This window comes from Mastacembelus armatus, chromosome 7 (assembly GCF_900324485.2).
Source record: "Mastacembelus armatus chromosome 7, fMasArm1.2, whole genome shotgun sequence".
Lineage (NCBI taxonomy): Eukaryota > Metazoa > Chordata > Actinopteri > Synbranchiformes > Mastacembelidae > Mastacembelus > Mastacembelus armatus.
This window is the reverse complement of record NC_046639.1, coordinates 26542254-26554440: the sequence shown is the minus strand read 5'-3', so window position 1 is coordinate 26554440 and position 12187 is coordinate 26542254. Positions and strand designations below refer to the sequence as shown.

Here is a 12187-nt window from a genome sequence, read left to right as displayed (position 1 = left end):
GCAAGATTGGCTTTTTTTATTTGATGCATAAAACCCTGAGCTGAAACGAATGGATTTGGGACCTCACAAACGACCGATACCTCCCCCACAGCTGACTCCCCATGTGCCTGTTTATTCATGCTGAGGTAAGCTGGAGGAATTCATTTGCTGTCAGCTAGTATTGAATTTGAGATTAGTTTTTATTTCAGTCTCCAAAGCAGCTCCCTCTGCCTTACACTTGTGCTTCGATGCTGAGTCCTGTTTTGTCTGAGGGACCTTCAAAAATGGCTGCTCATATCACCATCTGGCAGAAGGTGACATATGAGTCAAAATGGCCTTTTTTTTTTTTTTTTTTTTTTTTTAAAACCCTTTCATAATGACCTCCATCTTTGTACTTAGAGCATTGTGCACTCACCCTCCTGTTAGGATTCTGGTACACTTTCCTGATGACCACTTATTGTCTGTTTTTGTCTTATCAGATTCTGACATTGGTTCAACAGGATTTATTGACTCTTAGATTTTAAAAGGAGTAAGAATTTGTCAGATAGTCAATTGGAAACATCCACAGTCTGCTGAAGCCATAATATTTATGCCACCACAAAATTAAATATTCCTGCTGGATAGGAGTCATGTCAAGTCAAATTTTATTCAAGTAGCCCAGTATCAGAAATCATACATTATGCACAGCCTCAGTTCTTCCAGGGCGGACAGACATGTCCTGTGTGCAGAATAGGACAACACCGTAGGTTTACATTATAGGCAATCAGGATGACAAAACTGTATATACACCATAAATTATACGTGCACTGCAGCCCCTCAGTGTTTGATTACCACTAAGTTATTCTGCTTTCCTTACCACATCTTACATTCATTTCTGAAAAAGTTTCAGAGAGTTTGCATCATTTTGAACCGAGCCTTCAGGCACAGCGCTCGGAGCTCAATTCCTCCTCATTATTCTTTTTCACCATTTTAGCAACAGTTGCCTCGGTGCTTCCAAAGATCGGGCCAGTTCAGTGCATGCAAATGTGTAACCGGGAGCATGGACTGTAACTAAATATCGGTGTTGGTTAATTTCCCATTAATTGAAAATTGAGCCAGGTTTGTGTACTGCAGTCGATTCGGGAATTAAGAGTGCAGTACACACCACGGTTATGCAAAAGTTATGGTTCAGTGTGTTTAGGCTGTTTGCCTGTGGTCACGGTAATGTTGTTCTGTTGCCATTGTTCTTAAAGCATAGCAGCAGCAGGGCACACATGATAAGTGTAAGTGTCTAAGGCAAGGATCACTCACTATGCTCACTAACTTTTTTTTTTTTCAAAATCATGAAATTCCATATATATATCAGATTCTGACACTGGTGTGTGTGTGTATATATGTATATGTGAGTATATATGCACACACTGATTAATTTTAATTAATGCTCTGCCCTTTAATTCTCACTTCTGGATTTCTATGTGTCAAAGTGCTAATTAATAGTAAAAGTGTTTGGAGCATATCAACTGCACAGTCACAATTTAATGTTGTTTTTAGGTATTTAAGGGTTTTTGACTTGATAACAAAAATTATTTATCACCTTATTAAGGCACAATGATTCATCTAATGTTTAGCGTAGGCTTTATCATCGTGGCAAATGTGTGTACAAGTGAGAACTTGTGTTTGAGCGTGTGTCTAGAGGTAATCAATCATCTCACCATGCTGCTTCTAGGGACGCGCTTCATCTAACGAAAATTATAATTACATGGTCTTTTATTCTGTGTAACTTTCTGAGAAGTTCATCCTTGTGGAGAGGAACAATCAGCATACAAGGTTCCTTTTTCAACCACCCCCACCCTCTCAAAGAGTTATTTTGAGTCTTGAGGATGAACCTGCACTCTCTGGGCTCCTGGGACTTGAAAATGATACCCTCATCTCATACAAATTAGTTACCCTACCCACAGAATCTTCTCACTTCTGTGCCATTACAGAAAATGCAGTTGTGTTCTGCAAATCCAAATGAACTTTCCCTCCATCACAGAATGAAATGTTTGTTGTAGGGAAATGTGGACTGCCCCATGGGTCAGTTTTTCTGTGGGTTTTTCCAGCTCAGCAAGCATTTTGTATTGTACCTTGGTAATTAGCTGGTAAACAAATGTCACACTGGACAAGTTGCTGTCTTTGGTGTGTGTGCGTGTTTTTTTTCTTACAATGACAATAAATCGGCAAAGCTATAATGTCACTAAATACACAATATTTTTTATCATGTAGAACATCTGCAGCTTAGTAAATAATCTTTATAATAACCAGTGTATCCAGTACATATATGCAAAATACTGAATCCTTTTGTATTCCTCTTCCTCCCAATAAAACTCATCTTTTTTTGTCTTGATGTCTTTTAGAGAGGAAAAACAATCTTTGAAGTATCCACCACCTCAAATTATGGGCATTTTTCTTCATTGGAGGTGCAAAGGGCATGATTTTGATGCCCATTTCAAAATAAGATCACATGACTGTCATTATTTGTTGTGGCATTTTATTTTAGACTATTTATTGGACAAAGGTTAGAGGTTTTATATGAAATTGTGCTGAAGCAGTGGGTGTGCAGTGTGCCTTTGACAGGTCTGTACATTCAGATGTTTGCATTAAACTTTTATGAAGGTTACCAGCTGATTATGCAGCACCTTAGGGATTTAGCAAGGTTTTCTGACTAATGTGAAATATGCTCATGGTCTGTACTCACATGGCTGACTGACCCATACCAAACAGGTGTTTTATAGCAGTTCCGCCTTTTGTGCAAGAATTGTTGTCCACTTGTTTCTTCCTCCATATTTCCTTCTTCCTCTTCTATTTCTGCAGAAAAATTGTTTCTGATAAGTGGTTTTCAGGCTCACCAGGACTTCAAAGCTGATGTAGTTTTGTCGGTTCTCCACACAGGAAGCGGAGTCCTGCTGAGGCCTGTGTTCACCAAACAACCTGGCAGTGTGGTGTTTCCCCTTCAATCTGGCGAAAATCGCAGAGAAGTGGTGTTTAGCTGTGAAGCCCAGGGCCACCCACCTCCCTTCTACAGGTAAAACCTGCAGGCTTGGCGTTATACTCACAGTTAATGTAATAGGTGTAAACCCCAGAGCCTTTAAGTACAACATTTGTGCTGAAAATCAAGTGACGCTGAATTTAATGCCCTGGGAGAAGTGGGCATCTGTAGACCTCAAGACTCACTGGCAGCCGTGTGTTAGCTTTATTGTCAGTCATGGGTAATTTGAGAATGACTGGTCTCAGTTAGTTGCTGGTTTGTTGTTTAGTTGCAGGAAGATTTGATCCTCTCTAGATTTCTCTTTGAGAGCTCCCCACCCCATCATAACAATGACCATTAAGAAGATAATGTGATCCAGGAGGATTACGCATCAAAACTAAGCTGCTGTCATGACGGAGGCGGTGAAGAGCAAAAACAAAAAACAGATGTCAGGACGTCTTTCTGATGTGGAGATGATTGTTACATGATGCAAATCACTCAATGGGCTGAAGTACAGGAAAGACAGTAGCTGTTTATTGTATTTGTTCAGTGCTCCAGCCTTGTGTTGCTCAGTAATCCCCAATAATTGTATTAGAAACAAATTGATGCTCGGTTCCTCTGCTGCTAAACTGATGACAAATTAAGACAAAAGACAAATGATTTGTTTTCAAGTGCATCAAGCTATTAATTAATAATTATCAAATGGGGCCTGTTGCACTCCTTTCAGTGTAATTAAATGCAAATAGCAAAGTCAAGGATTTATTGTGTAATAGGTTGAAACTATCCCTCATACCATCAGCATAGGCAGTCGTTAATGTAGCTTGAAGATCCTTGGTGTTATGCTTAATGGACACAAATTGAAATGAATGTGCTAGATCTTATCGTTTGGTTTGAGAGACTTATCACACAGTTAGTTGCTATTTTGTTGTCTGGGTTGTCTGCCTGTTTTTATTTCTGTCTTTATTTTTAGCAAAAAGCCGTCTGAGTTCAAATCTCTTTTTGTCTTTCTGTGTGTGCTGAGCTCTTTATCAAATCAAATATTGCTTTAATTAGCTCTTTAATTGCATGAAGTGCCACCAACTGTGGCAGTTTAGAACCACAATAGGGAGTGATTTCCAGATTGATCACAAGATATATCATCCCTTTCAATGAAGGAACTGATATTCAGACGGACACATTGCTGTCGTTAGTTCAACTTACATCACAGTGGTCTTTTGTTTTTAAACAGGGGTTATGTCCACCAGCTTTGGAAATGACTTTCGATCAGGTTTTTGGTCCATGTGAGGTTCAGCAGTAAGACACCATATGCTGAATGGTCTATTTCAGGAACAGCAAGGTCAAATTAATTTGTCTAAGACTACCCAACGACTGCTGCCACATAGATCCTCCACTCCAAGTTGTCACCATGGCCCCTTGATTTCTCTCATCTGGAGCGCTTGTGTTTCAGCTGCAACACCAAATCACTAAATCAATCTAATCAGCCAACCTGTCGCTGAGCATTGCACCGCTGCATATGTCCTCTCTGTCCCTCGCTTCTTCAGCCCTGCCTGCTGCTTTCTTTGTCTAAAGTCTTAACGGTGGAAAAGGAAGAAGAAACTCAAAAATAGAAACCTCAGTTCTCCTTTTTGACAGAGAGCAGTGAAAACCTAATCAAGACTGAAGAGCTAACATTCAACCTAATTGTCCCTTATTTCTTTTGTGAAAATCTATTTCTTAAATGTCATTTTGCAAGTGTCACTTTTTGTTGTTAGTCTGTTTACTCCCTTTTTTTTTCTCATTTTCTAACCCTTTGTCTTGGCTTGAGAATAAAAGCACCATTTCCACAGTATCTTAGGCTGAGTGTAACGCAGAAAATTTCAAGGACCTATTGAAGTGGTAGATGCATATGAATACATTTAGAAGGATCTCTGCCAAAGTGAAGAAGTTTAATCCTTTTCATGTATAAACACTTTACTGTTCACACTTAACGAGAAACAGAACCTTGTAATCTATGTAAGTATTTGAGGTTATGGTGACGTGTCTTAATTATGTATATACAACATACAATAAGTTAACCAAGTCAAGAAACGCAGACAACTTGCGTGGTTAAAAGTTGATTGCTGATAATTGCATCTTGCTGGTCCTTCGCACACGCTCTCTCTCTCTCTCTCTCTCTCTCTCTCTCTCTCTCTCTCTCTCTCTCTCTCTCTCTCTCTCTCTCTCTCTCTCTCTCTCTCTCTCTCTCTCTCTCTCAATAAGATGTTTAATCAGAAAGCACCATTATCCTGTGCTTTACATGTCCTGGTGCTTGGCCCTCCTGTCTGATAATCACTATGATTGGAGGGGGAGGCTTCCTCAGGAGGTTGTAGCTGATGGACAAACAGTGAAAACAGGAATATAGATCATTTGACTTGTAGTAAGTTTTGTGTTTGAAGTGGCTGAAAGCATAAATAGAAATGAATAATGTTTTTTAAATGACTGTATCTGGTTGCCCATCTCTTCATTTATTATTATATTATATTTTACACTTTTCTTTCTTTCTGTCTTTTCTGCTTCATCCAGAAAAAGTGCTGCAATGTCATAGTTTAGGCTACTGGATAGTGTTTCCCTATTCTTTGGACTACCTGCCATTTAGCTGAGTGCTCTCGAAGCAGCCTGTCATTTTATCAGAGGGCACATATGAAAGATTAAACAGCACCTAAACTTTAGGTATTAAGGAAATTTTGTTTGTGTGTCATGTGTTTGCTTTCACAGGTGGAAGCTAAATGACTCTTTCATTCTGCCCAGACCAGGGTCACGTTACTCTCTCATGGGTGGGAATTTACACATCAGGCATCTAAATAAAGAGGAAGATGTTGGCATCTATCAGTGTCTGGCATCCAACTCTTTTGGCACCATCGTCAGCAGGGAGGCCAGCCTGCACATTGCATGTAAGTTTATGTTTCAAAGTGAAACCAATCTGTGGGTATGGAATTAGAAAGACATTAATTTACTAGATCTATAGCCAATTCCTTAATCTCTCCTAGAGACTAGTGGCCTGAGGCATTGTGGGTAATGCAAGTGCCATGTTTTGTCAAGGAAAACAATGCATGGAATAAAAAGGATGTCTCTAGTGTGCTGAATTGACGTTATGATTGAAAAACAGTCCATAACGAGTACTAAGTTATGTTATAGGAGTGCAGTACTAAATACGCAGAGTACTCTTTTAACCGAATTCCAATATATCGAGTGTTATTTCAGTTAACTGTATTTATGGGGAGTTGCATAATTGGCATTTTCTATTGTTTAGTTAATACACCTTGGTTCAACTTTAGTTTTTTTCTGTTCAGCAGATGTTTACCCTAGAAACTAAAGGTTTAATTAAATGTCAGATGATGATGTTCAGTACAATGACCCAGTGTGATACTGTGGAAATTGTTTATTGCAGACCTGATGTTCTCAAACAAAAATAAAATAAATAGTGAGAGACTGTTAAAGTTATTGAGAAAAACAAATTATACATGTTAATATCACATGATGATTTAACTCTGATTGTAGCTCCATTACTAGTGTTTACTCTGCTTCGTTGTTCTAAACATCATATCCCTGTGATGAAGACTTTGAATTGTGTGTTAGGCCTCTACCAACCCCACGCACTTCGTCATCCATCACATTTTATAAGACCACAGTGTAAGACATCTCAGATCGCAAGGTGAACTTGAGGCCGTCAGTCTTGATGGGCAGCCCATATCAAATGAAAGTGTTTATGTGTGAACAGATGGAGCAGCTAGATTGAATTCTGATGTCTGCGACATAGCAGACACTTAGCTGATCCTTGGCAGGGGGAGCGCCAGAGATACCCATCTCGCCAGCGCTGGGTGGTTTCGCATTTTCTATCAATTTTGAGGCCTGGCCTTAACTTTATGTCAATGTGATTGGTCTCATCCATTGTCTGGGCCTGACCTGGAACCTGCTGCTTTAGTTCTCTGAATGAGGACAAGCAACAGTGCTCATGTGTCAAATATCTTATTTATTGCTTTTGGTTTAACTTAATTAAGTGTGCTATGTGAGCAGGTCTCACATCAAGGGAATAATTCATGGAGGAGCAGCCTGTTATGAGTCAATATCAGTATTGTCATTTGTAACAGACTCTGACTCAGAGTAGCTCAATATGCTCTTTCAAACGTGAAGGGGCTTTCACCTTCTCTGTGCTGTAATAACTCTGTGAGAAACAGATCAAGGTAAAGGGCATTAATGGAGAAAATACAAGGATCTACAACAGTGTCCTAGCTAGTTATCTTATCAAGTTTGGAAAAACCTAAAATCTTTTAAGCACCTTTGCCGTGCACGGATGTAGAACACAGATTGTTTAAAAAAAAACCCTACATATAATACTTTTTTTTTTTTTTAAATCAATGTCATCTATATTTGGACATGTGTTCACAAAGGTCATTAAATTTGATGGTGACCAAGATGAAATGCTTTACATCTGCACTGAACGTGTGGTGCACTTATAAGCGTTAAGAGTCTGCATTTTGATCCTCCAGAAGATGGATGATATAACAATATCTGTTAGCCTGCTACCATCTGGTAGGAGCTTAAACCTCCAAAGGTATAAAGGTTTTTGATCCTGTTGACAGTACAGACTTAAATGTTTAAAATGTTCTGCTCAGCTTCTGGGAGTGGTGAAAGCAATAATCTAGTTGGTTAGTGAGCCAGATTGAGTTTCCTAATCTCCTCGGGATATTTTAGCTGTAAGTGAAAGGAATTTCATTGATGCAAGATGCAGCATTATACAACAAATTGCAAGGCCTGCTATACGAGCCAAATGTCTGTCACAGAGAACGAACATGCTGCAGCTTAGACGCTGAGATGCTTATAGAGCCACGAGGGCAACGCAATGTTTAATGAAGAGTGAAATAGCTGTATTTATGAAAGCAATGCAGGATGCATCTCCCTTGTATCTTGGTGCCAATGATTTCTTCTATCAAATTCAGTCCTGTAATTGCACATCATTTGCATTTTTTCTTACAGGCTGAAGTCTAACCTAACTGCCTTATCTGTGTAATTACTTTGCAAGATTTCTATCTCTTGTTTTTTTTCCCCCTCTCATTTCCATCAGCTCTCTACTCTGTTCATTGGTTTTGCCTCAGGTGAAAATTACGTCTGTTTTAAGATGCAGTGTATCTGACACAGGGACGCAAACATTCTTGTCAGCACTGTGATGCTGAGTGCTCAAACACGGTTTCAAATAATCTTTGAGGGACGAGGCTTTTTCTGAACACAGCAGTGTTGTCAAGTGCTGTGTAATTGTCGGGAGACCCCAGCAGTAGCACTCTATAAGAATTAGGCTCCTCAAATGTCACGCGTCACTCACTGTTAGGGGTTCATAGCATGATACTTCACTGAGAACGGAGAAGAGGAGCGAGAGGGAAGACAAGGAGCAAACAATAACGAAAGATGAGAGAAAATCATGTTTTTTCATCATCTATCAATAACTTTTATTGCAATTCATATAAATGGTTTAAAACCATCAATAAGATTCATACACAACACAATATAAACCTGTTGGTGACACAACTGAACTAGTCCTTTTAAAGATAAGAGCAGAAAGATAAAACAAATCTTCTTTGTCCCTCAACAGGGAGAGTTGCAATTTTCAGCAGCAAAGGGTACGACACAATAGAGGCAGCAGTAAAAGTAAAGAGGTTTGTGTAATATTGAGAGTGCTAAACTAGAAATGTAATATAATATTTATAAATATATTGTTATCACCAGAAAAGACTATGCATTTTCTCTGTCATAGAACCTTTCACATGGGGAGCTGGTCTCCTTTCACAAAGGCAGCAATGTCTTCTACTGTGTTTCTACAGAAGCCCACAATGGACAAACCAAACACTGACTCTTCAAGGGGAATTGCATTTAGATTAGATGTCTAACGTTTTACACTTTGCACCTTTAATATACAAGTAGCTGAGTTAACCTCAGATGTGGAGTTGGTCTTGAGTGCAGCAGGTTCATATTCCTCAACCTGGTGAAGGTGGATCCAAAATCTGCTTAGAAAAACACAATCTTTGGACCACACATGTATATTTTCACTTAGGCTCCTCATTATTAGATGTATTAATATGCACTGTCATACATTTTTGTGATTGAGGGCAAATAAATAAGTTGATAAATAGTAAATAAGGCAAAAAGCTTAACGGCTCTTTCCTTCAGTAAGTTTGACTCCAGTTTGGTGGGAGGTGACTAACTGATCTACGACCTTGGCTGTTTTCACTTTGTAGCTCTGGAAAGACTTTGGTTTGTCAGAAAAGCTTCTTTAGAAACATTTGCTAACATGTTTATAGCCTTTTTAATTTGTTTGGTTTAGCTTCTTTTTTATTCTATACAGATCTGCTGTGACTGGTAAGCTCACATTTAAAATGCAGAATATCTTTTTTCATTAAAAGACAGAAGCTTAACGGTGGCAAATGATAACATAGCCAGAGAAAAACCCTTTTCGAAAGTTTTATGCCTCTTGTCCAATGTTTAGATGACAAATGCAACACATCACAAATTGTCCTCAAGCTAAAACTGCAACAGAATGGCTTCAATTTTTCTTCTTTACAGTTACCTCCTATTCAATACAGTGGGTCACAATGGAGTAGCTAGCCCAAAAACGCAAATTCACATCCAATTTCATGGATCTAAAAGCACTCAAAATAGCCTGAACCTTGGCATGGAGAAGCACATGGAGGTGCAGAGCCGTGATAGGCTTGATAAGATGATCCACCGGGTGCAGAACAGCTTGGGTTGTCAGGCATTGTTGACTTTTAGTGTATCTAGCTCATTTATGCCGCACCAAACACCAAAGGAATATTGATCAGGAGAGCTTCACTCTGTGCGAGTTGAACAACTGATATTTTTCAATGTGTGAGTAGTTTCTGAAGAGAGTAAAATCCAATCCTATATGTTGTTTATACTGCCTACTGATGGGGCGGGATGGTGAAAACACCCAGATGGGTAGTGATGTCTGGCCCTATAGTCTTTTCCCTCCATTTTAAACTATTAGATTTGACACACTATTCTCCAGACACACTTGTGCACCCTACAGGACGCCCACCCACAGACACAGGGAGCTGCTTCACAAAACCTGCTTAGTTATAAATATTGGACAAGAAATTAGAGATTGCATTCAGTATGTGGATGTAGTCTGTTTTTGTTTTTACAAAGCTGAGAACATCTGTCTGTGCAGCTGGTTAATAGTAAAACGACTACAATGTCCAGTGTAGACTGAGTTTAAAAGGAATGTGATACACCAATACACATTATTCAGAATTGTTTTGCAATTTAGTACACAGCAGAAGATGTATTGAAAAAGACAGACCTTTTCTATAGACTTAACCAATTGTTGGAAAGCCATAAATCAAAGAGCAGACCCCTAAAGATATGCCAGTGACAGGCTCTGAAGACATTAGAGATACAGGCTCATTGTCTCTGTAAGTAAAATGCACTCGCACAATGGTTTGTTGTGGGTCAGATATTTTCTGCAGCAATTTTCAAAGCCTACTCCAGATAGTGTATTATTACTGCTCAGCCTTTGGATGTGCAGAGTGTTAACCGAACGATTCACATCAAAACATTTAGGATCCGTGCTACTGCAGCAGCGGCCCTGCCAGAGCAGCTGTAGTTTAAAATCTTATCAGATAGCAGGTTATTCTGCACACGGTGTGTTATCATGGCTCATCCTTCTGTGCATTTTAGATGAGTCATGAAAATGACGTTTGGTTTTCTGATATTATTTTATTAACTGTGCTTTTAGTATTAGATATTGCAAAAGTGTCAAAGTTGCAGTTGTTTTCAATTTAAAACTGGGCTGAAAAATCTGGCGTACTCAAGCAAATCACTATTATTTAATATGTTTGTAATTTATGCAGTTATGCACAATTAACTATTAATTGACATGAACATCATCACAGGGCTGATGATGATTTCTGGCACAGCATAAAAACCAGTAAGAATAAATTAATTGGACCTGTTTATTTATGGGCCTTATCAGATATAAGAGGGTCTCTTCCTCTTCTGATCCAGGGGGGTCCAAACTATTCTGAATCTGCACATGCACACAGAAGCTGTACATTATTTGTGCATTGCTCATGGATCCACCATAGATTTAGAAATGAGCACCAAGGCATCCACTCAATCTGTTGGCACCAAATATGAAAAGAACTTAATAACACTAATTATGCCCCTGTATGAATTAACACATAATTAGTGTTAAGTCATACAGCTACATTATGCTAAATCATGTGTTAAACAAAGATTAAAAAATAAAATGATTTCAATTGTGACCATGTGATTCTGTTCTGCTGGATGAAATTTTTTATTACAAGGTGCAAAGTTCACATACTGCAATTGTTATTCACAGGCTCATCCTTTGGTGCTTATGCACAGGAGGTGTCAATTTTTCATGTTTTCCTCCTGTGTTTTTAATTCTGTCTAGATTATGTCATTACATGGCTGCCACATATTTGGCTGCACTGCCTGCGATATCCCCAAGAGCCACAGCAGGCAAGAAAAGGCAAAGTGTTCAAGGATTGCTTTCTCTATTTGCCTTCTCTCAGTAGGCTGTCAACAAGTAATTGGTCTCCATACAAATGATGTTTCAGTCTTTGTCAGTTAATTGTTGCTGGTCTGTGTGCAGTGGACGAAACACAAAAAAGTGATAACAATACACAGTTCCAATTAAGTTCACTCATGTGTGACTTATACTTGAGGAATTTCTTTCTGCTCCAGTCAGAAGTGTTTTGGATTTTACAGCACGTAATTTTACATGTCTACATGTCTGCATTTATGCAAACATAGCATGTGTGTTTCATGAAATTATGCAAAAGTCCTGCATCATCTCACACAGTTAAACGTGGTCACTAGCTGTGTTCTGACCCCATGAAATTATTGAGCAACCACGGGTGTCGTGTATTCTCTCTGTGAACGGTCCTGTTTACTTCCTGTGATCTTATGCCGTTTTGTGAAGAGTTAACTGATTATTTTGCTGTTTCTTCTGTGTTGTGGTGAACAGACTTGGAGAATTTCAAGACGCAGCGAAGAAGTCCAGTGAGGGTTCGTGAAGGTCAAGGAGTGGTCTTACTTTGTGGCCCACCACCTCACACGGGAGGTAAGACTGATTTTTTTTTTTTTTGCCTTACGCAGTCAGCCTGGCAAATACCCAGCATCAGTCACTATCAGTTACATTTCTCTGAGATAGTTTGGTATGACTGCTCC

General features: G+C 39.0%; 1 protein-coding gene across 1 annotated transcript in view; it reads left to right on the top strand.

Moving 5' to 3' along the window:
- cntn3a.1 (contactin 3a, tandem duplicate 1) overlaps positions 1 to 12187 on the top strand; it is a 71442-nt gene that overhangs the window by 25386 nt on the left and 33869 nt on the right. The window contains exons 4-6 of the mRNA XM_026332498.1: positions 2890 to 3022; positions 5699 to 5874; positions 11985 to 12080. Coding sequence (XP_026188283.1) covers positions 2890 to 3022; positions 5699 to 5874; positions 11985 to 12080 — 405 coding nt within the window. The remainder of the gene's footprint in view (positions 1 to 2889; positions 3023 to 5698; positions 5875 to 11984; positions 12081 to 12187) is intronic.